The sequence below is a fragment of the Rhizomucor pusillus genome (genome assembly GCF_041956525.1).
Source record: "Rhizomucor pusillus strain CBS 183.67 unplaced genomic scaffold VTP01scaffold_3, whole genome shotgun sequence".
Taxonomy (NCBI): domain Eukaryota; kingdom Fungi; phylum Mucoromycota; class Mucoromycetes; order Mucorales; family Lichtheimiaceae; genus Rhizomucor; species Rhizomucor pusillus.
Genome location: NW_027192145.1, coordinates 1,685,381 through 1,711,237, shown reverse-complemented (window position 1 = coordinate 1,711,237; position 25,857 = coordinate 1,685,381). Strand labels below are relative to the sequence as shown.

General features: G+C 45.4%; 9 protein-coding genes across 9 annotated transcripts; 6 read left to right on the top strand and 3 right to left on the bottom strand.

Moving 5' to 3' along the window:
* Positions 1-820: 820 nt before the first annotated feature.
* On the top strand, positions 821-5,011 carry VTP01DRAFT_6894 (uncharacterized protein; the record flags this gene model as incomplete). Its single annotated transcript, XM_069385845.1, has 6 exons — positions 821-860; positions 923-1,145; positions 1,212-2,640; positions 2,694-3,610; positions 3,676-3,923; positions 3,987-5,011. 6 exons carry the CDS (start codon positions 821-823, stop codon positions 5,009-5,011), a joined length of 3,882 nt encoding a protein of 1,293 aa, XP_069243267.1.
* A 242-nt stretch (positions 5,012-5,253) lies between these two features.
* VTP01DRAFT_6893 (uncharacterized protein) lies at positions 5,254-7,939 on the top strand (the record flags this gene model as incomplete). The annotated part of the gene is made up of 8 exons (XM_069385844.1): positions 5,254-6,220; positions 6,285-6,311; positions 6,372-6,471; positions 6,537-6,652; positions 6,711-6,947; positions 7,009-7,126; positions 7,191-7,618; positions 7,689-7,939. The coding sequence occupies 8 exons, from the start codon at positions 5,254-5,256 to the stop codon at positions 7,937-7,939; spliced, it is 2,244 nt and encodes a 747-aa protein (XP_069243266.1).
* Positions 7,940-7,955: 16 nt separating this feature from the next.
* On the bottom strand, positions 7,956-9,387 carry VTP01DRAFT_6892 (uncharacterized protein; the record flags this gene model as incomplete). Its single annotated transcript, XM_069385843.1, has 6 exons — positions 7,956-8,046; positions 8,111-8,286; positions 8,350-8,476; positions 8,539-8,837; positions 8,900-9,211; positions 9,292-9,387. The coding sequence occupies 6 exons, from the start codon at positions 9,385-9,387 to the stop codon at positions 7,956-7,958; spliced, it is 1,101 nt and encodes a 366-aa protein (XP_069243265.1).
* A 3,317-nt stretch (positions 9,388-12,704) lies between these two features.
* Positions 12,705-15,032, top strand: VTP01DRAFT_6891 (uncharacterized protein; the record flags this gene model as incomplete). Its single annotated transcript, XM_069385842.1, has 4 exons — positions 12,705-13,267; positions 13,395-13,483; positions 13,549-13,619; positions 13,692-15,032. The coding sequence occupies 4 exons, from the start codon at positions 12,705-12,707 to the stop codon at positions 15,030-15,032; spliced, it is 2,064 nt and encodes a 687-aa protein (XP_069243264.1).
* A 248-nt stretch (positions 15,033-15,280) lies between these two features.
* Positions 15,281-16,621, top strand: VTP01DRAFT_6890 (uncharacterized protein; the record flags this gene model as incomplete). The annotated part of the gene is made up of 1 exon (XM_069385841.1): positions 15,281-16,621. The coding sequence occupies one exon, from the start codon at positions 15,281-15,283 to the stop codon at positions 16,619-16,621; it is 1,341 nt and encodes a 446-aa protein (XP_069243263.1).
* Positions 16,622-16,820: 199 nt separating this feature from the next.
* Positions 16,821-20,629, bottom strand: VTP01DRAFT_6889 (uncharacterized protein; the record flags this gene model as incomplete). Its single annotated transcript, XM_069385839.1, has 16 exons — positions 16,821-17,286; positions 17,350-17,544; positions 17,599-17,779; positions 17,852-18,066; positions 18,122-18,278; positions 18,337-18,452; positions 18,509-18,789; positions 18,847-18,939; positions 18,992-19,167; positions 19,230-19,359; positions 19,417-19,782; positions 19,837-19,927; positions 19,978-20,057; positions 20,119-20,286; positions 20,352-20,497; positions 20,551-20,629. 16 exons carry the CDS (start codon positions 20,627-20,629, stop codon positions 16,821-16,823), a joined length of 2,940 nt encoding a protein of 979 aa, XP_069243262.1.
* Positions 20,630-21,145: 516 nt separating this feature from the next.
* On the top strand, positions 21,146-23,237 carry VTP01DRAFT_6888 (uncharacterized protein; the record flags this gene model as incomplete). The annotated part of the gene is made up of 8 exons (XM_069385838.1): positions 21,146-21,367; positions 21,429-21,548; positions 21,630-21,725; positions 21,785-21,916; positions 21,985-22,092; positions 22,150-22,248; positions 22,310-22,531; positions 22,590-23,237. The coding sequence occupies 8 exons, from the start codon at positions 21,146-21,148 to the stop codon at positions 23,235-23,237; spliced, it is 1,647 nt and encodes a 548-aa protein (XP_069243261.1).
* A 78-nt stretch (positions 23,238-23,315) lies between these two features.
* On the top strand, positions 23,316-24,776 carry VTP01DRAFT_6887 (uncharacterized protein; the record flags this gene model as incomplete). Its single annotated transcript, XM_069385837.1, has 5 exons — positions 23,316-23,467; positions 23,532-23,922; positions 23,984-24,068; positions 24,119-24,378; positions 24,438-24,776. 5 exons carry the CDS (start codon positions 23,316-23,318, stop codon positions 24,774-24,776), a joined length of 1,227 nt encoding a protein of 408 aa, XP_069243260.1.
* A 117-nt stretch (positions 24,777-24,893) lies between these two features.
* VTP01DRAFT_6886 (uncharacterized protein) lies at positions 24,894-25,693 on the bottom strand (the record flags this gene model as incomplete). Its single annotated transcript, XM_069385836.1, has 3 exons — positions 24,894-25,359; positions 25,448-25,565; positions 25,630-25,693. The coding sequence occupies 3 exons, from the start codon at positions 25,691-25,693 to the stop codon at positions 24,894-24,896; spliced, it is 648 nt and encodes a 215-aa protein (XP_069243259.1).
* Positions 25,694-25,857: the final 164 nt, after the last annotated feature.

Sequence of the window (25,857 nt, the reverse complement as noted above, 5' to 3'; positions counted from 1 at the left end):
GGCCGGCAATAACTCAACACCATTGTCTATGCGGCGAGGACTTTAAGGACCTGTTCACATCATTTGTTCTGGGCTGTAAGGTAATCCTTTCTGAGCTTTCCCAGGTTGGTATGTAAATATTTCCTCTTTGCTGACCCCAGATATTTTAGGATCCCCCAGGCAGTCGCTTGTACAGTTTGTCAACGTTAATATAGCATTGTAGCAACTAGCCTTTTTAGCATTATATCGCCCTTTTTAGCCGATAGTCCAGCAAGTCGATCAAATGCTCCCTTTATTCCATCATTATTCATCCTGTTACGATGCATGTTTAATAGATCCACGTGGACTTGCCCCTGATTTCTTCCATCATTGTTTGTGTCGGATACCTTTTACTTTTGATGTAGCAAGTCGCATGCTATAAATAAGCTGGTAATGTGCTTGCGAATTCTTGTAAACCAAGATACTGCGAGATTTTCCAAGTTACTATAGGTGAAACACACTTTATTCCTGCCATCCATTATAAAATAGGGAGTCTGTTAATTGGGGAGGGCTGTCTTATTATTGTCTTTCATATCTCATTCTTCAGTTGATGCATACTTAGAGGGAAAGCTGGCATAGACATCGTATCCCAAGGTAAATTTGCAATGCTATATTAAATCATTTTCATAATGAAATGAGCAGCATATAGAATAACTTATTTAGAGATGATGGGCTAAGGAGGGCACTTTGCAGGGAAGTGAACTCTGTTGTGTGCATTGGCCGAAAGTATCCATGCAGAACACAAGAATGGAATGCTTTCAGGTCGGTGATGAAAATTCGCAGCACTTCTTTGTTACGAAGCATGCAAGAGGATTCTGTGGCGAATGGATCGCCCAATGGCAGTAAGCTCGAGGAAGGCATTGCATGTTAAAAGAAACAGCTTCGACTCATGTAGAAACCTTAGATTGGCCTCGCAATTACGGATCATACTCGTCAATATCTCACGGAGCACTTATTCCGGTTCCTTCTTCCGTCGACGAACGGTGTATTCTAATAAGCGGACTGAATCCACAGACGATTGCTGACACGATTGGCTCTGTATTCGGCAAGTTTGGTGAGGTAGAACGGGTCCAAATTGATACAGATGATTCAGGGCAGTCCAAACGCACTGCGGTCGTCCTATTTGCGTAAGTTTCCATCAAGAAAAATGCTGCCACGATACAGATATCGCCCTGACAGCTCAGATGATGCAGACGAACGCCGGCTCGACTTGATTTCATCAAGTTACCAATGAGGATCGATGGTTGTCCTGTGAAAATGAATTTTGCACCTCGAGATTTTGCTTTCACATATGAGTGGAAAGAGCCCCGTCGATCAGTGAACAGTTCCAGGGTGAATGCGAAACGATTCTCTCTGGGCGTAATGGCTGCGCCAAAAACTTATGCTGAAATGTGGTCTACTGAAAACAACATCCTGTATGTCATTGATTACGAGGCTCGGCAGATGCAAGTTATCTTCGGACATTTGGGCCAAAAATATCGCATGGAAATCGGCTTCAAGGATCTCGAAAGCGATATTAAGATGGAACGAGACGATTTTTCTACCAGCTTTACTATTCAACAGCGCTATCCACCGCGCATGTGGCGTCAGAAGCTAGTCAGCGAGGGTCCAGCCTCATCGCAAGCAACCAAAACATCATTCGCAAAAGTGTGGGAGCGTGTGTTGGATATACCTCTAAATCAAGAGGCTGCAAAGCGATTCGAAGCAGAGACAAAAAACGGAATGCGTGTCGGGCTTATGCCAATGTGTTCAACAAATGTCATCAATCTTGGACGTTGGCTTACTTTCCGTCTCGAATTTGAACCTGACGGCAGACGACAAAAATACTTTGACGACATGCTACGCGATGCTGCCAGCTACAATCTCATCCCACATAACTATGACCAACAACAACGACGCCCATCACCGCTACGTGTAATATCAGCATCTTCGTTGCCTGATATCCACAACCACATATATCGAGCAAATCACATTCCGTCATTCGACGTCCTGTATTTTCTTGAAGCCGCTATTTCTGCGAGATGCATAGAGGAGATCAACTTGGATGATGACTTTTACGACAACTTGATACGAATTGGAAGAATAGATCCTGCTTACGCCCTGGGAATTCTTTCAATGATGATTGATGAAAATAAGCGCATCTGGAGACCGCTAGAATACTGCTTGGAGATTTTTGAAAAGAAGCGATCCAAAGTCGTCTTGCAGCCAAAGATACCGGAACACTGTATACCCGTCCGTAAAATCGTAGTGTCGCCGACATCTTTGTATTTACAACCACCAGTTACCGAAGTAACGAACCGAGTCGTGCGACATTTTCGAGAACATGCAGATCGTTTTCTGCGAGTACAGTTTGTCGACGAAGGAATGAGACGAATCAGTGCTTCTTTCGGCGGCGAAAATAACGATGCGATTTATAACCGTATTTACAAGGCTTTGAAAAATGGCATCCAAGTTGGTTCCAGAAGATACGACTTTTTGGCGTTCTCCAGCTCTCAGCTTCGAGGACATGGATGTTGGTTCTTTGCGCCAACACCGAAGCTGAACGCGAATAAAATACGTGAATGGATGGGCACGTTTTCTCACGTAAAAATTGTAGCCAAACATGCTGTCCGAATGGGTCAGGTAACTTACTTACTTCTTATTTGCCCAACTCGGATGTTAACGCATCGATGCAGTGTTTCTCATCGACTATGCCGACGACGACCTTGGAGCCTGAAGAAGTCGAATACATTGAAGATGTTGTGCGCAACGGTTATACATTCTCGGATGGTGTTGGCAAAATATCGCCATCGCTGGCGAGGGAAGTCGCACAGCTGCTCAATTTGGAACAAACTCCTAGCTGCATACAATTTCGACTCGGCGGTGCTAAAGGCGTCTTGTCTATATCCAATTACTTGAAAGGACGAAAGATCCAACTACGTCCTAGTCAAATCAAGTTCGAATCGCCACATACCGTCTTGGAAGTAATTCGTACTTCAACGTTCCTTCCTGCGTATCTAAATCGGCAAGCTATCGTACTGCTATCCGCTTTAGGAATCAAGGATGAAGTATTCATGAATATGACGAACAACATGCTTGATGCTATGAACAAGATGTTACGAAACCCATCGACCGCCATCAAAATGATCTGTGAGAATATGGATGAATACGGCTCAGCTCGATCTATGGCGCAGATTATCGGCTCCGGCTTTTTAGAGCGGCACGATCCATACATCACCAACTTGATCAATCTGTTCCGGGTCAGCCGGATGAAAGATCTCAAGGAAAAAGCACGCATCCATGTTCCGAACGGTGCGTTTTTACTCGGTATCTTGGATGAAACAGGCACATTGGAGGAGAATGAAATATTCTGCCAAGTCTCTGTCAACAACAATACAACTTCTGGAAACGGCGGTCATCGGCGCAAAGTGATTACAGGAGAATGCATTATATTTCGCAATCCATGCTTCCATCCGGGAGATATTCGAGTTGTGACAGCAGTCGACAATCCCAAACTGAAGCATTTGGTGGATGTCATTGTATTTCCTTCAAAAGGTTTCAGAGACATTCCCAGTATGCTTTCCGGAGGCGACCTCGACGGTGATGATTACACGTAAGTCCGCTGTCCGCTTTCCGCTTTGCGTAGACTTTGATGTTGGTTGCTTACGAGATGTATAGTGTCATATGGGATCCTATTCTCATGCCACCTACACGAAATTACACACCTTTTAGCTACGCGAGCGAAGAACCACTCACAGTCGATCAAGTCAAAATATCTCACATCCAGAAATTTTTTGTCAACTATATTAATAATGATAATCTTGGTCAAATCGCTAATGCGCACTTGGCCACGGCGGATGCATCTCCCATGGGGGCGCTGGATGGGCGCTGTCTCCGCTTAGCACAGCTGCATTCGTCCGCAGTAGGTATGCGTTTGCATTTGTAATATTCCTTTTTTCCTAGTCGAGATAGTAACGATTATTACATAGATTTTCCAAAGACGGGCAAACCCGCAAAGTTTGATAGCGATTTGCGAGTGCGCATGTTCCCTGATTTCATGCAAAAGAAAGACAAAGAGACGTATATATCAAAGAAAGTGCTGGGTCGCATCTACCGAGCTATCAATTTGGACGATTATGAAAACTACAAGACAAAGCTGCTCGATGATACGGAATTTGATCCACGGATGCGTGTAGACGGCATGGAACGATACATTGCGGAAGCACGAGAACTGCGAGCACGATACAACCGAGACGTTACCTCTCTCATGAATCAATATGGTATCTCCACAGAGGCCGAACTGCTTTCAGGTTTTGTCATGGATTGGAGCAAAAAGGCAAATACCCGAAAGAGTACCTACGATATGACGAAGCAGACAATGAAGATAGTGTCGCGATTGAGGGAAGAGTATCAGAATGAATTTGAGAGAGAATTTCGAGCAGAAGGCACCAATGTTGTCAAGCGAGATGCACGCACACAACTTGATGCCAAGGCTGCTGCGTGGTATTATGTCACATATCATCCCGAAGAACGTCGACGCGACGTTAGTCCTGAGGGCAAGCTTTTAGGATTCCCCTGGACTGTATACCCTTATGTTTGCGATATTGCGCGACGGAATACACAACGTAAAGTCGAATCTTGGATGTTGGATGCGTTTGACGAACGAGTCATTGAAGAGCATCGTCGGGCTGGTACCGGTATATCGCGGATTCAAGTACTTTCCACTCAAATCGAGGACGACGAAGGAGATAGCAGTGATGATGGTATCGAAGATGAAGAAGAGGAAGAGGAAGACGAGGAAGATTTCCCGCATCCAACGCTTGAGATCAAGCTGAGCGATTTAGGCCTATCCATTGAAAATGCTAACACGCTTGTGGCGCGGGATCAGGAGAATGCGACAAGTACAGACAAGAAAAATAATGCATCCCTCCCTCCTTTGCCCCCCATGGAAGATGCTGTGCATCTATCGGCCAACCAAACGGATGAAGATATAATGAAAGCCCTGTTGGAATAGAGATGTTATTTATACATACGTTCACACTTATCCGCTATTTATGTACTTGTAATTCAGTGTGTTGTTTTTGATTTTGATGTAAACAATAAAGAGTGGAAAGCCAAAAGCATACGTTGAAGCGCGTGCCTGTTCGCAGCGCGTCAGTGCCTGCCAAAATTGGAGGCGGACGCGTTTATCACGCGAGCATTTTTTTTCTTTTGTCAGCCTTCGTAGGCGAGACCGCCCATGTAACCAGTCTTGCCATGAATCACCATTATCACACGAAGACGAAACCGCAGACTAATTCCAAGGCGAACAAATCGCAGCAGTATATTTACAGCTGGCTACAAAAGGATGGCGGCAATCTTCATTTGGGTGCTGCCAACAAGAAACCGGCGCAAAAGACAGAACCCAAGACGGTCCGCGAAGTTATCGACTTGACGCAAAACGACAGACAGCAAGAAAGTAAGCTGGCACCTTCGAGGACATCATCGTTTAGCAGCAGCCAGGGAAGCAGCAGTTCGGGACAGCTCAAACCCGCATCCAAATTCAACAGCAAGACGTACAACGGGCAAAACGCCGGTAAACCGATGCTTTCCAGTTTCGAGCCACAGGCAACACAAGCGCATACGCCGAGACAGATGCCTCGTGTTCATCCAGCGCGACCAGCAGTACAGGCTCGACCGTCAGGGATGTCTCTGGTGGGACCAAAGTTCAATAATGATACGATATTCTTGCCAAAGAAGAACAATAATATGCCCGTTGTAGCAACCTCTTCGCCGTCATCGACATCCTCGTTGACCTCTTCTTCGTCGTTTTTGAAACCAACGATGCAATACTCATCTACGCCGACAACGTCAACGAATCCATACACGTACGCTGGCCAGAAGCGCTCCTCGGATTATACGTCGTGCTTTAAATCTGAGCAAGCCCTGCGAAGCTTTGAAGCTACCGGTACTTTTGGCATCAAGTTGAAAACAGTGTCCTCTTCAGCCGATTATACGCCAACAACTTTGTATGAGCCGGCATCCAAAAGAAGTAGGACATATCCATCACCGTCATCTTCGCCGTCAGCTGGATCACCCAGAATGCTGCCTTCGTCATTTTCGTATGCCGGCTCTATGGTTACTATTAACTCTCATTCAACTCCCAAACTTTCCCCAGAACAAGAACGTATATTGGATATGGTTGTCAACCAAGGAAAAAGCATATTCTTTACTGGATCAGCCGGTACATATATATAATTATGCATCATTTCACTGGACTTTTGTGCTAAATTCTCGTTTCTTCCTAGGCACCGGCAAATCTGTGTTGATGCGAGGTAATTTGAGCATCGACCTTTCCTTGAATATGTTGCGATTAATGCTAATTCCATGCTTAGCAATCATTGATAGGTTGAAGAGAATGTATCGAGAGACTGTAGCGGTGACAGCATCGACAGGCATTGCTGCTTGTAACATTGGAGGTTGCACATTACATCGGTAAGAAGAATAATGGCTTTTTTGCTTGTCATCATGAAATAGACTGGGTCCATTCTTTAACATAGATTTGCCGGTATCGGTCAAGGCAACGGAAATTTGGAGACACTGTTGAAGAAGATTAACGGCTCCAACAGTGCTAAGCAAAGATGGAGAGATACCCGAGTATTGATCATTGATGAAAGTAAGACTCACATATTGCAACCATCCATCTGCGTATATATACTAATTTGTATCTGTAGTCTCGATGGTGGATGGTGATCTATTTGATAAGCTGGACAGGATTGGCCGGTCAATTAGGTCGAGCGAGAGACCGTTTGGCGGCATCCAGATCGTCCTTTCTGGCGACTTTTTCCAGCTACCGCCAGTAAGCAGGGACTACCGCAATCCAGCAAAATTTGCGTTCGAAAGCCGAGCATGGAAAGAGGCAGTCAAGGAAACCATCATTCTCACGCGAGTTTTCCGTCAAAAAGAAGAAAGTAAGTTTAGGAACAGTATTAAGCCAGTACTTTACATATGTTACTGACAATGCCGCTGTAGACTTTATCAGGATTTTGAATGAAATGCGCGTGGGCAACTTGTCAGAAGAAGCCAGACGTGTATTGATGTCATTATCGCGACCATTAACTACACCTCGAGGGATTGAACCTGCTGAATTGTAAGCGATAAATAGACCGAAATTCGTCCATGTTGCTTAGTGTATATATCGTTTATTTTTACAGATACCCTACACGCGAGGAAGTTGAGCGCTCCAATTTGAATCGACTGAACAGTTTACCTGGCGAAGAACGTGTCTTCATCGCGACGGATATGGGTCAAAAACTGCTGATGAAATCTTGCATTGCACCAGAGAAACTCGTGCTGAAAGTCAAAGCTCAAGTGATGCTGCTCAAAAATATTGACTCCACACTTGTGAACGGATCGCTCGGCACTGTCATCGGTTTTGCTGGTGATAAGGGGTTCAAAGAACGCCACGAACTTTCGCCTTATCGAAACTTTGGTAGCCCTAGCAAAAACGGCAATAAAAATAACAGAACAGAAGATCAAGACTTTTACGACAACGCCCTCATGGAACGGCTTCCGATTGTCGAGTTCACGAATGGACGGAGACTGGTCATAGAGCAAGAAAGATGGGAGTTGGAAGAGCGAGGTAAATTACCTTGTTATCACAGAAGGATGATGGGACCACTTTTATTGATTATACGTATATCCACCGTTAGGTAAAACTATTGCATCACGAACGCAGCTACCACTGATTTTAGCCTGGGCCATGTCTATCCACAAGAGTCAAGGACAAACGCTGGAGTATGTCAAGATTGATTTGGGACAGGCATTTGAAAGGGGTCAAGCTTACGTCGCACTTTCGCGAGCTACATCGATCGAAAATCTGCAAATTCTACGCTTCTCGCCGCAGAAAGTGATGGTTCACAGCAAAGTTACAGAGTTTTACAAGACTTTACAAAGTGTTTAGTAAAGACAGCAAGACATTATGCTTTGCCACATTTGCAACTTTTGTTTTTCAAGAAATAGTTGGCTTCTTGCATAATCTCTAATGGAGGTGACTGTGTCGGCTGCAACCTGAGGCTTGTATCTAGTCTCGAGGTCTTGATCATAATTTGTATCGATGCGTTCGTATTTTGACAGTGCTTCCTCTTCCTGGCGTCTAGCTTCTTCCAAGTCAATGATAGCATCGTTCGCCCGCTCTCGGTCAATGTTGCTGGAAGATTTGAGGCGCTCCACGTTACGTAGGCACGACTCTACGCGCTTGCTTTTTGCAAAATAGTCTGCAGCAGCTTCAAGTCGTTTGTTCATAATATTCTACAGTTCTGAATGAATGGCCAACATGCTTATAACACATGGCAGATACATTCGCGCTTCTACCTTTGCGTTCTCAGCGTTGCGTGCCTGGTACGCAAGCTGCTCGCCGATTGTTTCCATGGCTGCCATGGTCTGCACTCTTTCGTAGTCCCACATTCTCTGGTATCCTCGTGCAACATTCTTGTACACACTTACAATGGAGGGGGGTGCCTTTAGGCGCCTGAAAATAGCAACCTATCACAGCTTGCTTACATGAATAATTCAGGGTCTCTTTCCCTTGCACCGTAAGCAATCAATGAGGATGCTAATTCCATCCATGCGTTCGCAAAGCCTAACAGTCCACAGCTTAAAAATGTTACAGCGTAAAGTAAGCTTCTGTTGCACAAGCTACCTAGCTGCTCCTTGTGTAAGCGCTGGATACACAATCGTGCCTGGGAAAGGCTTCGCTGGAACATATCAATCTGCTCCAGACCCTGCCAAAAATCTGGCATCAACTTATCGCGAGGTACAACGACTGTCGTATGTTTCTTCCTTTTGCGCTGGGGCCGGAACTGTCGCATCAGTCAGAATCACATTGTTATCATTATCTTTGCCGAGCTTATCAGCAACTTACACCAACTTCGCTTTCGATAAATTCTCGCAATCCTTCGCTCAAGTTTGCTCTTGGATGCTCAGCAATTCTGTCCAACCAAGTTTGTATCATTGATTCTGGTGCATCTCGGTGGATGTGTCCTTCTGCGTAAATGTCGTACCACCAGAGGCGTCCCAGGTACTCGCCGTCCTTGCGTCTCGGACGCGGGCAGACTGGCAACACGGGTATATACGAGTCATCGAGGGTAACCGAGAGATAATGATGCAGCTTCTCTAGCTCGCTGTAATACCGAGGAACACGGCGCTGTTTTTGCCGGTACTTTATGAGGTTCGTCTGTCAGACAAGTGAGAAAATAAGGAATCAGCAACGTAGGAAATTAACATGAGTGCAGCAAAGGAAAGGGGAAAGCATACAACGGCTTCAATCCAAAAGACAGGGTCCTTCCTTTCGTAATCGACGGTTGTGACAGTGAGCTGCAAAAAATGCTGCTCATGCTCATCGTCGCTCATAGTCGACAATTTAGGGTCCCTTACTGTGGTTGAATAGACGAAAAAATGGACACTTTTGGACAAACAGCAGCGCCTTAATCTAGAGTTATCCATCATTCATCTCTTCGACAACTTTATCTAACTGCTTGGTTCTCTCAACAACTTGGCTGCATGTACAGGATTCTGCAGCATACCTTTATGCCAATAATCTCATTCTTCTGCGCTCACACCCTCCCTCGACCTTCTTTATTTCCATAAGTCGCTTCTAGACTTTGCCACTCGTTGCAGTAATAAAAACGTTTGATGTTTAATAGTTAGTGGTACCGAAGTTTTGTCGACAGAGCTGTTCAAAAATAATCTTCAGTAACAACTTTCTAGGTCCCTCCTCTGTTAATGCGAGCAGTATCTGACCAATATTCCACAAAGCATTGTCTCACATCCTCATATCATCCTGGATTGACTGAATGTTTTCATTCTGTCGTACATGTTAGGAAAGCAATTTCAGAGTTTGTTCTTCTTGAGACATCAGTGTGCTCTGTGAACCCAGCAAAAGTAGGGTTGGGGACGTTTTCAATATGCCAAACTTTGTGTGACAAGACTCTTAGGAGAAGGCGACTTTTGGCAAGAGCAAAGCAGCCGTGGCCTGTTATGGAAAGCGACATGGCCGTTTCGGTCGTAAATTCGGGGAAGAAGTCGATGACATGTAACAAATTTGGTCTCGTCCTCTGTGTACTATGAGCTAAAGCAAACGTCGCTTTCTTCTAGCATGTTCACACCATGTGTCATTTCCAATGTGCCTGGAAAAACTCTATGGGTTTCATCTTAAAAGATACTATGTTCTTTTTGGGTTTTGGATCAATTGCCCCGCTTTTTGGCCCTTTCGGATAAACTCACAGGGATAACAATTTGCGCGTGGTACTAAAGAGCTAATGTGATGAGAAATGGACAAGTGTAGACGCTTTTTTCGTTTCGGCGAATAACAAAGGTTATATCTGTTATGCTCGGTGTGTGTGGGTACCTGTCGTAGAGCGAGATCGGAACCTCTTCTTTATGAGCATGGCAGCACGAATAGTAGTATAAAGGAGGAATTGCCATTATTATCCAAACTAACCTGAAAACTGAGACCGGTTCTATTCTGAGCACCTTTGCCACGTAGTTACACACACGCTAAAAAGTTTGCTTCAGGACTGCTAGCGCTCGGCGTATACTTCGTGCATTGCAGCCGGGAGAAGATCTTCTACGAGTGAGCGGGTTCCGAGTTTCCAGCATGACAACAATGAATGTGCACAGTGACAGCTGACAACAATGACGGACAGATCCCATTTTCTGGGAAAACATGGCTTGAACAACGACAGATAGGATTTTACTTTTTTATTTTTGGCTACGTAACCGGCATGCGTGAGCACATTGTGGCACAGGCGGGCGCGACCGATCGTGTCAGCTTCTGCTCGGGTATTACAGCCTTGCCAAAACGTAACTGGACCCGTAAACTTTAACGTTGTTTGCGCGGTATAGATCTCCGTCGTGGTCAAAATTACACGATCCAGCATTCTTCCGGAGTAATTTTCATCTCCTCGCCATTTGATTTGGAGTCACTGGCCAGGTTTCTCTCCTTTGTGTGCATACCTTATGCAAGACTTCGCAAAGTCTGTTCAGAGGCTTTCTATATAAGTAGATGTGAATCTGCCCATTCTATAGAAGCAATGTATGTTATGACAAGTCTGTTAAGAACATAGTGACACTCAGCATCCGTTCGTAAACATATAACAAGCAAAGCTAAAATACTGTAATTTGTGATACATAGTACCGATGATACCAGATACTATGTATGTAATAAAGAATGATGACCTGTTAGGGTAGAAGAGATTCCTTCCCTGCACAGTGATGTCGTCTCCATTTTAGCATATGTATATGATCCAAATCTCAAGCTCCTTGCAAGAGAAACCATCGTGGGCCTGCTCAGTATATTGTTTGCATAGTGAACAAGTTAAACCGAGGTGGCTTTATCCATGTATGTAGCTGCTGTTGATGAAAGTTCAAGACTCTATTTTCTTGTGCGTTTAGCAACAATAATTTTACCGAGTACATTGGTGTATTCATTGGTTCAGACATGCTTCACCGCTGCCCCAAACTGCTTATCATTTCCCTCCTTTCTCTTTTCTCAGGGTCTTGATTTCCGTAATAGCTTGTTATAAATTATTGGTTTCAATTTTCAGAATGCCATCTGGGAAATGAAACAGGCGAGAATGAAGTTCAGATCAAGAGTGTACTAGATATTGGAAATCTACATTTCTGACAGAAAACGCAAATGTCGTGAGAATAAAAGGTTCAATGCAACTGGGCATCGATAGGCGATTTAAAGAAAAATACCAGATCCCTAGATTACAGCTTCTTTTTCTGCACCCGAGTAGATTTTTCCATTGATTGGTGGTGGTTGGGGGGAACGCAGGGACTACCGTTGATCCTGCTACCATTCACATTCTCTTAGCTTGATTTGTCTATCGAAATAATGTGGGCCGACTTGGCTAGCATGCTCGCAAAACACGCAAAAATTTGGGTAGCAGCATGGCAAACAGGAACTCGCTTTCATTTCCATTTGCAACAAAGGGTAATTTGGTTATCCAAGTATGGTAACAACCATTGTGTTGCACGGGATACGAGCGCAGTATTTTCCATGTCGAGTTGACTGAATTCGACCATTTTCTTTAGCTGATTTCTCAGGACAGTTCGGCGAATCGAGCGGTTTGATCTCGTTAGGATAAGCAACAAGGTTGTACCAAAATGCACATGCTCGTGGCCGCCATTAGCATTTGCGTCGTGGCGGCCAGGTATGTGCAGTGGGCAGCTTCTGTCACTAGGCAATGATCCAAAATAGAAGATCAGGGTGGACTGCACGATTAATTTACTAGCATAACATTACTATGTTTACATGGAGTTTGGTGAGCACAAGTGAGACGGGGCATGGTCAACCGCGGTACAAGGGAAAAGGACCAGCTCGTGCAACGCAGCTTTTCCGGTCAAAGCGTTCCTGTCACACGCACAGGTCGTCCGGGGCAAGGCCATGCATTTGACACTCCGAAGGAGGAACACACTCGGTCGACCCGCACACCGTCCTTGGCTTCAATGGGACGCACTTCTCCTTTCTCTTTTTGTTCCTTCTTCCCTCCTCTCTCTTACAGCGTGCCTTGAAAATTTTCCGCTGCTGGCAGCACATTTGGAAGCAACAACAGGGTGGAATAACGGCTTTAAACTCACAGAAAGACACGCTCTTTTCTCTTCTGTTTCTGTTTGTATACTCTCATACTTCAGTATAACCGAACATTGCCGGCTGCTGCCCAATGGATTATCAGGATTATGCCGCTGATGCATCGCCACGCCTTTCTTCTCCTCCCTCTTCCGTCAGCCCATCTGCTGCCGCCGCCGCCGATACAGTGCAAACAATACAGCAGCCTAGCTATCCGCCACTAACGTTAACAATGAATACCTCCAGGACACTCTCGCCCACGGAGCAGTCCAACAGTCTCCTTCCACAGGAATCCATCTCTTTTCAGCCCTACCATGCACAGCCGTCCTCGTCCTCGTCACCTTTCCGCTCTACCTCCACGGACGATCAGCACATCACGCTCTTGACAACGCCGTCAACTACCTTGATTGACGCTTTTGATCAGGACTCCTCAAATAATAACACGGCACCGCAACCGCTTGACACCGAATCTCTGCCAGGGACCCTGCAGCTTGCAACCTCGACGCCATCCTCATCGAACTCCAACGTGATAACTGATTACTGGCACGGTCACGCAACACCGCCACAGTCGCTGTTGCTGAGGACCCCCACTTTGCATTGCGGAGATGTGAACCACTCGGAGCGCGGCATCGCAGGTTTCGTGTCAAAGCTCTATCAGTAAGTTTTTATGTATACCTGGCTTTTTCCAGCAGTGTTCGCGGGTGATGTGCGCTGGATGGGGGCGGGATGGGGGCAAAGGGGGGTTTGCGATGTGGGCCTATTAAGCTCAACGCCTAAATCACAGGAGTCTACAAGCCCCTGACGATGGTCAAAAATATGCTCGTTGGTGCAAGCATAACGGTAAAGACATGTTCATTATTGAATGTATTCCAAGTAAGTTTTTGATCTATCTCTGTTTATTTTGCAAAATTAATAATCCCTAATTTCCGTCGCTGCAGAGTTCACTGAAGTTGTGTTACCACGACTTTTCAAGCACTGTAAATTCGCTTCGTTTGTCCGTCAACTGAACGTACGTTCAACAGCAGTTGCATGCTCTCAGTCGAAATTGTTAATAGTTAAGATTTTTCCTTGTCATTTATAGATATATGGTTTCCAACGCGACACAGACGCGCGCAAGACCAAGGATACCAAGGACAAGGAGTCGTGTAGGTGGCATCATCCTTATTTTCGCCCTGGACGGCGCGATTTGTTTCACTTGATTCGACGAAAGGCCACGCGTTACTCACGCCGGAAACGCGTAAAGATGGAGCAAGACCCAGCAACCATCGTGAATGTGGGCTCCGGTGACGAGTCTGACTCTGAGTTGATGAACGAGGATGACGGGGGTCGCTCCTCGTCGGTCTCGTCTGCAGCCGTCTCAACGCATCCGCACGATGATTTCAATAACAATACTTCATTTGATCAAGCAACGACAACAACAACAACAGCAGCAGTAGTAGCAAACAATCAATTTCAACTAATATACGGATGTCTGCAGGATCAGGCTCGTACTCATTCCTCACAGCCAGTACATATGCAAGAAACAGGGCATGCGGCTGCCGCTGCTGGCTTATCGACCGCCACGCCCGATAATTATATGCGCAATGTCTGCTCAAACCAACTAGTACAAACCGACAATAGTAACTATGGAGCGCCACCACCATCCAATATGGTGCAAGAAAACACTGAAAGAGATGGCGTGTTACTCGCACATCATTCACCAGCTGCTGGAGCCTGGAACGTTGCGACACAACAGCATCATCATCGTCATCATCATCATCAGCAGCAGCAACATCAGCATCCATCATTAGATCCTCGGATAGCATCGATGCGTGAACAAGAGCTGCGCGCGCAGATCGTGCACCTGAGGCAAGCATACCAGCAAATGACTCGTGATTTGACAGCGCAAATCAACGGCGCTTACGGCATGATCGAAGCTCAGAGCCGCCGGATCCAAAGCCTGGAGGCGGCTCTAGCAAAGAGCAATATGGGAATGACGCATCCTCACGAATATATGACACCATATGTCGAACCAACAAGTTCTTTTATGCAAATGAATCATCATCCACAACGCCAGCAGCAGCAGCAACCGCAACCAACATCCTCGGCATCGACCACTCTTTCGCACACCAGCAATCTTTATACGCCGCATCTCTACAATGATAACTCGCCGCCTTTACCTGATAACCGGGCAAGCGCTCAACAAATCTCCGGGGTGAAGCCTACTTCGGTGAAAGTTGAGAACTTGGCAATTTTGTCGACCGCGCCGTCGTCACAGGATTGGGTTTCAGTCTATTCAACAAGCAACCCTTCAAACGCTTCCAACGCGCCCTCCGTGTCCTCGCCTGCAGCCATCGTTGTCGTCCAAACTGCGCACACTGCAGATCAGTCCTCGTCTACCTTTAATTCAGACGCGTCAAAATATACCCGTGGGATGATCTGACGTTAGTACAGGTTCTGCATGTAGTTTACTCTCTACTTGTTTGCTTTTTTCAATGAAATTTTTCCTTGTCAACCCGAGGCGAATTTCCTCGCTAACAAATAATCTCAAAACGTGGGTCCTCTTAAATACCTGCTATTCCCACTTTTTAATGTCTTAGAACTCTCTTTGCGTCAAACAAGTATGTAGCACACTCCTAAGTGCGGCTCGTTTCTTGTGAAACTGACTAGAATGTATCAGATTAAATCATCATGGATACTCCTTTACAACTCGTCGTTGACCAGGATGGTAACGCCGAGGCAGCTGCTTTTTGCGATTCCTTCCTACAACTGCCAGTGGATGATACAAGTACAGACGTTGCTGCCTTGTGCGATTCACTCTTACAAGCATGTCCACCACCTCCAACTCCTACACCACCAACATCGCTGCAGCACCATCTGCAGCAACAGCAACAGCAACAACATCAAGACCAACAGCAAGCATATCAAGTAAAGCAGGAACAGCAACCTCAGGACCAAACTCAACAGCAAGAACAACAATATCGGTCTGAGCACGAGCAGGATGAACAGCCGACACCAACGACACAGCAGCAACAGCTGCCGCCACATCAAGCAAATTATCAAATGTCACAGTTGCAGTACCTACAGCATCAATTATATCATCAACAGCAACAACGAAGTCTTTTGCAGCAACATTATCAGCAACAACAACAACAGCAAATGCAGCAGTTCCAGCAACAGCAACAGCAACAGCATCTCTTTCAACAATATTCAACGTATCCATCCTCGCAAGCATTCTTGACATATCAGCAGCAGCAGCAACAGCAAGCACAGTGCATGCCAGCATTATCATCATCGTTATCCTCAACGTCATCGACCTTGACCTCCACCTCATCGCTGTCACCAACCCGGAGCAGCAGCGAGAACTACAGTATGCTGTGGAGCAAAGCGCATTTAAATTTGGATACAGCCAAGCTGGTCAACATGGCGAACGACTGGACGCCAGAAGAGTGGAGCGCGCGGCGACGACTCGTACATTTCCAGCGCTCACATCAGTTATTCGAAGGCGGTGTTCTCGAGATAGACTGTCAAATAAGTCCCATGTCCCAGCAGCAACACCACGAACGAAGAATGAAGCAAAATATGGCTGCGGCGGCGAACGCAGCTGCGATGGCAGCCGCGGTGGCCGCTGGTCGCGCACCGACACTCCAAGCGCCCATGCCGGAAGCGCCTCCACTCGTGGTCTCATGCATCTATTGGGCTGAGCGGCAAGATTATTACATTACATCGGTTGACTGTATCTACCTGCTCGAGGGACTTATCGGCGTGCAGTTCACGGTCGAGGAGAAAAACCGGATTCGGAGGAATCTCGAAGGCTTCCGGCCGCTCACGGTGAGCAAGTCAAAAGAGGACAGCGCATCGTTTTTCAGGCTGATTATGAGCTTCCCACATCCAAAACCTCGGAATATTGAAAAAGATGTCAAGGTTTTCGCTTGGAGCTCGCTAGGCCACGCCCTGCGAAAAATTGTCCGAAAACACACTCCTAGCTACAGCAGCACAGCTTTGCCTCCTCGTTCGTATGCCCCATATTAAATGAATGCAGCACCGTACATATTACGTTCAAAGCAACTATATTGATTGTTGCTAAGCCTTACATACTACATGCATACATTTTACACAAAATAATTTGCTAAATGTCTCCCTAGTTTCCTTTCTTTTGTCTTTCTTTCTTTCTCTCTTTCTTTCTTTAATAAGATTAAATCGGGATTCTCTTCGTTTTACTTCAGATCTATTACAATTGTGCCAGATTCAATCCTGCGGCTTCAAAATACTTGGGCAAAAACAGATCTGAACGCTCGGGTAGTTTAGCCTTGATCAATGCACGTTTCTCCGGTGGCAGTGATGCAAGTTGTTGAGCAAGGAATATGTGGGTCGGGGGGAATGCGGCAACAGGGTCTTCCTTGGACACAGAAGCAGTAGCAAGTCTGGAGAATGCCGTTTGATAGCCAGTCTCAGCAACATCTAGCGTGTAAAGTTCGTCTGGACCATCGTCTGCAGCGAGAGGAGGAAGTTCGAGAAGTGCATACAGACCGCTCAAAGCCTTCGGCCACAATGTAGACACATACGGCTCTTGAAGCGTCAGTTCGCTCTGTGTTAATAGGCGGACAACAGCGATGCCGCACATTTTGCTGTCTACTGGGTCTCGCAGAGCAACCAGATCTGGAATTACGAAAATTTCATAGATTTGGCCAAACAAACTGATAAAAATGCGCGTCAATCAACTAGTGCTCAACTTAAACTCCAAAAAAATAAATACTCACCCTTGCTGTAAGCTATCCATGATACGTATCAAAGTATCCGGTCCGCCAGTCTTCTCCAGTACACAGTAGAGGCAGACCCACAATGTAAAGTTACGCGTGAACCTGTCAAATACGATGTGGTCTCCACGTTTCTTGCTCTGCAGACGTGTGAGCACAGATGTAACAAGAGTTGGCAGATAATGGGAGAATATTTCACTGCAGGGGAAGTTTTAGCATCCTATCGTCACAAACATGCCAACACAGACTTACAATGGTACATATTTCGTGACGGCTTCTAAGAGGAGCATGCCGTAGTGGTCGTTTTGCCGAGAATTGACAAGCTTTTGCTGGAAAATACCCAAAATGGGTTCCAGTTTGTTTTCTGCTAGGATAGTGTTGGCGCCCTTCGCGAGATATGTTTGTATCAATCGCACGAGAGCCGGAATGTTGCCTATCAAACAAATATTAGTTTTAACCTTATCTGATCCGTATTCTCGTAACCATGGTTTCAAACAATACACACCTTGTTCCCAGAGTGGAGGGTTCATCAAGGGATTAAGTAATGCTACGTAGTCTGGAGTAAGATCATGTCCGCCGTGCTGCTCCAGCAGCTGCGCCAATAGCTGGAAGACATATGGCATGAATTCATGTCCTTCCTGAGTGAGGATACTTTGGAATGGTCCAAAGAGCAGCTTCTCAAATTCTGTGACAGCATTCTCTGAAACAGGACAGATGAATCTACCAGGTGGTTTAGATACAATGCAGAAGATATTCAAGATGTTTCTCCAGTTACCTGATAAGCGCACCAATGCTTTCAAAGACATAGTGGTTGAATCTTGGGTTGCTAGGATTACTGCTGATCACGGCCAGGATGCTTGTCAATTTACCAATAATAATGTTGACATAGGGAGCGAGAGTCTGACGGCAGGTAATAATTACTCTCATGACAGCTGCAAATGCTTTAGTGTCAGGTTTCTATCTCGCCTGTGGAAAAATCATACAACCTACCTCGCATGAGATAGTCATTCTCCGAAAGCTTTTCTGGCGTCTGACCAGCCTCAATGAGTTTGAATAATTGCGACAACAGTGTCTCGGCGTAAGGCGAGATATCTTCAGCGGTGAAGCTAAATAGACGGTCAATACACGTTAAGTTGGCAGTACCTTGCAAATATTCACGTACATCATAGTCTTTTGTTGACGCAAGAAAAGTATGCGCTCAATGGTGATAGCAGCGTACGTGTGTACAACGTAGTTTTCGGACTCCAGGTGTTTAACCAACAGCGGGAAGACTGTCAGAAGCTGTTCCTTTGTGAGGATACTGCGGAATGTATGAATGTACTTGATGGCATCAACTTTAAGAATGGGAACACCAGCATTCACGTCAGACTGCAGGTCACCAAGGATATTCTTTGAAAAGAAATCAACGATATCAACAAGACTGTTGGTCTTCGTTACTCCAGTCTACAAATCTTAGTTAGCGCTGGCATTCAATATCCACTTTTTCATCTGCATATTTACCAGAGCTGTTGATGTTCGGGAAGCAATCGCTACCAGCAAGAAAATAGCAGTGTTCTTATCCTTCCAGTGCATTTGTGGATTGGCGTTGTAACGCTACGGACACAAGTTTAGCAAACGCTTTTTGGATCAGTTACTTGGATAGTACCTCCAAATAATGTGTGATATATTGAGACATGATCTGTGTAATCTCGGCTTCGTATCGATCGACGTAGCATCTCAAAAAGTCTGCAGCAGCACGGCGGCGAGTATCCGCATCCGAACCTTCCAAATCTCGGCGGATATATTCGATCGGGTTGTCTTCAAACAATTCCTCATCGACATCTGCATACACATATTAATCGTCTTTTTTCAGTTTGCAATGCTTTCATTGATGCTCCACATACCACGCATGGCAATGTTAGGTAATGCGATTTTCTCGCACATGTTTTTCATCGTCTCAGTCTGTGAAAAGACACCAGCCAGGTTCTCCACCTTCAACATTGACGTAAGAAGCGAAAGACCTCTACCGACCATCTGCAATGCAAAAGTGAATAATCCACGCTGATGTATGCAAAGAACTGTTTGCCTTACAGCATCGTATTTTCCTTCACGTCCGGCAGTCGCGAGGAGTTCATAAACAATTGGTGTAAACGACGGGAGTTGTGGCACAAGATCCTGGTACTTGAGAGTGTATAATTCCAATACTTCACAGATGCAAGTCTTGATCTTTTCCAGCGGTCCCGCCTCTTCTTCGTCGTCGCTATCAATCAAAGTGTTTCCATATACGAGGTATTTCTGGAAAAGCGGCATGAAATCGTTCAAATGGTCCTCAAAGAATTCCGGCAGGTCGATGCAGTTCAAATCGTAGTAGATCTTAATTAATAGGATGAGTGATTGCGAAAGTAAGCGCATGGCGGCTTCGTTAGTCGCATTTTCCGTGATCAAATTGTCCGTGATCTGAAATCCAAACTTAGTACAGCGTGGTGATTATTGATAATTGAATCGATGTACCTGGAAAAGCTTGATGTATGGTTCGCAAAAGTTGGTCAAAACATACTGGATGTCAGCGAGTACAGAATTGTTGTCAAATTCATGTCGCCATCTATTCCACATAAGTGACCGTTTTGCCAATCGACCGTTTGCATCCCTCACCTCTTAAATACGGAGTGTGCAATGTGCAAAATGCCGTTGTTTGTTCTGTAATCGGTGGCGCTCAAACGACTGATCAGATCCTATTATTTGGTGTGAATTCCACCCAGCCGATTGTGTACATTGACCCTTTGTATAGCTTACTCCAATCAAATTTTCCCAATTTCTCGGGAAGTCTTCCGCAGCAATTATTGACAACGCGTCGCTGATCTGCAGCTGGATCTTGTCCGGAGCAGAGACCATGAGCTGAACGATCTCTGCTTTGATAGTCTGTCGATCCTGAGGTGCGATTCTGTTGGCTTCTGGGTTGTCCTAGATGTCGGTCGTGGTTAACAAATCTACGATCGTTTCTGCTGCTGAATCGTAAAAACACGTACAGGTACCCAGTGGCGCTTGATGTAGTTCTTAAAGTACAGTGCGCCAGCAAATCGAAGGGTCATGTCTGCATTGTTGTCGCTCAAGAGCTTGAGTAGCAGCAGAGGAAATCCAACCTGCACTTCGACCTCGGCCAGTTGGCGCTCGGCTGGCAAGGTGATCAGACACTCAGAAGCTGTAAGGTTCTTCACATTTACTCACCTTCCTTCTGCGTAGCAGGGTTGAGAGTCTGCTGTAGATATTGTTGAAGTGCACTGTATGTTTGATCGTTTATTTCCATTGCTTGAATGGTCGACAATCAAAAGACCTCCTCGCAAAAAATGCAACTTGGGCGCGTTTATCGAAGCGACACGAAGGAATTTCGGGTCCGCTAATTTTTGTTATTTCGACCTAGCTACTTAATTGGACTATCATGCGTTCAAAATGTGCTCTTCAGGTCACAACGCCTATACCAGCTTTAATCAGTAATTCGTGATGATTACAATACAGGGTCATGTACAAATGTTTGATTATTTTAACCTTTCCTATCCCGTATTGTTTGGTCCCTGGAACGAAATTCCTCGATCTTCGAGCAAAATTTCGATAAATCACTGCTATATATTCATGCTCCTACGTTATAAAGTATTGGAGACAAAAATACACATCGATCGCTTACAGACTGAGGAAGATTCAATTAAGCTGATTTGGGGATTACAATAGGAGATTTCCAATTCACCACAAACACTGACTCAATCCAGCTTCAAACACCGGATCTTGGTCCGACAATCCCAAACAACTTTTTTCTCCAACCTACATAATGACTGACAGGAAGCAACAATTGGCTTTGTCGATTGCAACTCAAGAAGACAAGATAAAGCAGCTTCGTACGAATGGCGCCGAGTCCAGCGTCATTGATGCCGAGATCGCTGTCCTGAAAGGATTGAAGCAAGAACTGGATGCCCTGGAAGCTGTCAGCGGCGATGGCAAGAAGAAAAAGGGTAAGGCCGGCAAGAACGCGTTTACCCTAAAGACGCCCAAGGTAACAACTAATGGTTATACATGACTTTTTTAAACCATGCCACTAACGCCCCAGGCTACAGGGTACCAAAGATCACAACGACAAGGAAATGGCAATCCGCGAAAAGGTGTTTTCGACTATCACCAAGGTCTTCAAGAAACATGGCGCCGTCACCATTGATACTCCAGTTTTCGAACTCAAGGTAAAAGCTTGGCTATATGCCCATATGCCCATCTATTCGTTCGTTTTCAACTGACAAAATGCTGGGATTATATTTTGTCAGGAAATCTTGGCTGGCAAGTACGGTGAAGACAGCAAATTGATTTATGATCTGGCAGATCAGGGTGGTGAAGAGTGCTCTCTTCGATATGACTTGACTGTACGTCGACGACGATTAGATGGAAAGGAGATGAAAAGCTTATCGATTGAACGTAACAGGTGCCCTTTGCTCGTTTCTTGGCCATGAACGGCAAGGAATATCAGAACTTTAAGCGATATCACATTGCCAAAGTATACAGACGCGATCAGCCAGCGATGACTAAGGGTCGTATGCGAGAATTCTACCAATGTGTAAGTGAATGCTATGCCATAAAGATCTTTAGACTTCGCTGACTGAAAGTTTCCCTTTGCGTTTGTAGGATTTCGACATTGCAGGCACCTATGATCCTATGATCCCCGATGCTGAGATCCTCAAAATTTTGTGCGAAGCATTGACAGCCTTGGATGTTGGCGATTTCACTGTCAAGGTAAGATGGAACATGACGATTACTATGCGATGGAGATTCTTATGTCATTTTCCATAGTTGAACCACCGTAAAATCTTGGATGGTATCTTCCAAGTCTGCGGCGTGCCTGACGAGAAAATCCGTCCTATCTCGTCTGCGGTTGACAAGTTAGATAAGGTACAAACATCAAGCATTTCGTTTGATTTGAGCGAACATTGTCTCTAACAGCATCATCCAGCTCCCCTGGGAAGATGTTAAGAAGGAGATGACTGAGGAAAAGGGTCTGCCAGAGGAGGTCGCTGACAAGATTGGAGAATATGTCAAACTGAAAGGCAGTCGCGATTTGTTGGAAAAGCTCTCCAAGGATGAAAACTTGACAAAGAATGAGTCTGCTTCCCAAGGTCTTGCCGACATGGCTATTTTATTTGATTATCTCGATGTTTTCAACATTACACACAAGGTAGACTACTAAGGAAAAGACGGCGATCTGAGATAGATTACTTAATTTCGTTGCTTAGATGTCCTTTGACATGAGCTTGGCTCGTGGTTTAGATTATTACACTGGTATAATTTACGAAGCCGTCACAGAAAAGTCTGCACCATCGGCTATCGCCGATGGTAAGAAGCCAAAGCCCACAACCAAGCCAAACTCTGACGAGCTGGACGAATCGAGTGTCGGCGTTGGTTCCATTGCCGCTGGCGGTCGTTACGATAACCTCGTTGGTATGTTCTCTGGTGTCAACAAGAAGGGAGAACCCAACCTCAAGATTCCATGCGTCGGTGTATCGATTGGTGTCGAGCGTGTCTTTTCTATTTTAATGTCAAAGCAGAAGGCCGAGGATATCAAGAGCAACGAGACGCAGGTATATGTCATTTCTGTAGGCGATGGTCTACTCAAGGAGCGTATGCAAATTGCAAACGAGCTTTGGGAAAACGATATCAAGGCGTCGTTCATGTTCAAGAACAAGCCCAAATTGGATAAGCAATGGGCTGCATGCGAGAAGGACCACGTTCCCTTGGCGGTTATCATTGGCAAGGACGAATTAGATAAAGGTGAAGTCCGCGTCAAGGATATGCGATCCAAGGATGAGAGTCAGGGTGGAGGTGTTACCATCAAGCGATCAGATATGGTCCAAGAGTTGAAGCGACGATTAGAGCAATTTTAGAATCATTAAGTCGGTGCATAAAGGGTCCTCTTTCTCTTTCTTTGTTTCTCCTCTCTCTTTGTATTTCTTTGTTGTCTCATGGATTCTTCACCTGTCGATGAAGAGGAATCTTTAGATTCTGTCTACAACTTTGTGGGCGATGCTAGTTTAAATCATCCGAGCGTCGATCATGCTTCAGACTCGTCTCTATCCTCATATTTTAACAGCAGCGACTCAAGTTCGCGTATGCTGTAAGTCATTGCCTTCAGGTCATTTAGCATGATTGTTAGCAGTTCTGAAAGCTTTAGATGTAAGGTTTCCCCGTAGGTCTGAGACCCGTGCTTCACAGCGATCGAGATCAAGCAAGAACAATCCGCTGCGTTCATTCCGGTCTGAACCTGCGTACAAACCATTGGAAGGCGGCAAAGGAAGTGAGCGTGTCTCTTTGTCACCGCGCCGACGACACTCGCATTTATTTTCAGATTATCCTTCAGATACTAGACGTCGAATCGACAAGTCGTTGTCTGTACTGCGTGATCTACGAAATGCAACATCCCCGCTCGACTATTCTTACCACAGCAGAGATGATGATCTGATGGGATCATCCATTTTTCGAGAGAGACAAGAAAATATCGAGCGTAAAATGGTACAAGATTTGGATGAACGTTACAGAGAGGTCATAGATTCTCTGAATGCTCGAATTACGGCAAGTATACAACTTGCATTGCTTTTCACGTCGCCTAACCATAGTCTTGTGACTTGCTCAGATACTCGAGGAAGAAGTGCTTAAAGCTAATCAGGACCTCAGCACTTCAAGGGAATTCCTAAGAGAACTGGAAAGCAGAGATCAGGGTAAGTCGGTTGATGTTCTCGATATATTAGCAATTGCTGACCAAAACTAGGCACACAGACTACCATTGATTCTGGTGTGCAAACTGCTACGCAGACTGTTTCTGATCCTGGCGTGCCTGTGGTCACGCAGACGATGGTTGATCCAGGCATCGAGGTATCCACGCAGACCTTCAAAGCGAGCGCGGAAGCAGCCACACAGACAGCTTTGAGACCAAGGCTAGATGCAGCCACAAATACGGATTATATACGGCTGGCAGACACTGACAGTATATCAAATACTAGTGAGGATAGTAATTTGCCCGTGCTGGAGGTAAATAAATCTCTAAAAGTCTCTGCATGCATGGATTTTGACAACAAATTTCTTGCAAGAATTTGATGGATAATCTTCACGTGGGAACCAAGGAGGAACTCTTCCCAGCAGTCAAGGAGTTACAAAGAAAGGCGCAATTGTTAGAGCAAATGAAGGAATTTGTGGACAACATTGAATATTTGACCTGGGATACACCTCATGTTCCCTTGACAACGATGTGCTCGCGGCCAGACTCCATCCATGCCCATTTGTGTGATACCCACCGTGCTGAGTGGCACAAGATGCAGCGAAGAAAACAAGAAATCCGGCGCAAAGACGCATACACTGCAGAGCGATTAGATGCGACATTGAATCAGATAACAGAATGGGCACATACAATGCGGCATGTTATCTCATAAAAGCAAAACAAATAAAGAGAGGGGAAAATAAGAGAAAGAAGAGATCTAGGTAAACACATGAAAGTATAACAGACTATATACAGGTTGAGGAGTATGAGAATCGGGTTATCCAGACATCTATACTTGTACACGCTTCCTGTAAGCAGTTAAGTCCTTGATGGTAATCATCTTGATATTATGTTTCTTTGCGAAAGCAAAGCAATCGTCCCGTCTAGCCATGCTACCCATAGGGTCGTCCTCTTTGACCAATTCGCCGATGCAAGCCGCCAATGGCTTCCCAGCCAACTTGCACAGATCAACGGCAGCTTCTGTGTGTCCAAAACGCTCTAAGACTCCATTTTTAACAGCACGCAACGGAAGAATATGTCCTGGTCGTGAAAAATCCTCGGGTTTGCTTGTAGGATCGGCAAGTTTCCTGGCTGTCAAAGCCCGATCTTGCGCAGAAATACCAGTCGTTGTGCCATGGATATAGTCCACTGAAACTGTGTAAGCTGTCTTCATCAATTCAGTGTTTCTGGGTACCATCAGGGGTAATTGCAGTTCATCGAGTCGCTCAGCGGCCATAGGGACACAGACATATCCGCTATCCGTCAAAAAGAAACAAGGAAGATTCTCTGTCAGCCTTTTTATACTCCTTTCGGCATGCGACATGCATCTAAGATAAATTATACCTTGAGTACCGGATAAGAAATGCCATTTGCTCGGTAGTAACACCCTCGGCAGCAATAATAAGATCGCCTTCGTTCTCCCGATCCTCATTGTCCATGACAAGGACAAACTTGTTTTCGGCTGCAAAGTGAAAGAAAACGTCAGTTAGCAAATGCCCCAGCACCGTGCATGCGAGAATACTTGCCAAAGTCTTTTAAAGCGTCTTCTACCGAGTTAAATTCATATTCACTATGTTGCATGTTCACCATGGCTAAAACCAGTGGAAAGAGAGGAGCGTAGGCTGAGTTTTTGTCTGCTCACAAATCATTTTGAATTTGTTCCGTCAGCGGCGCGAAATCACTGACTAAGCCGGTTGCGTCAGATCTACGCCCGGGGAAACAATGTATCCAAAAGCATGACCAAAACCTCTCAC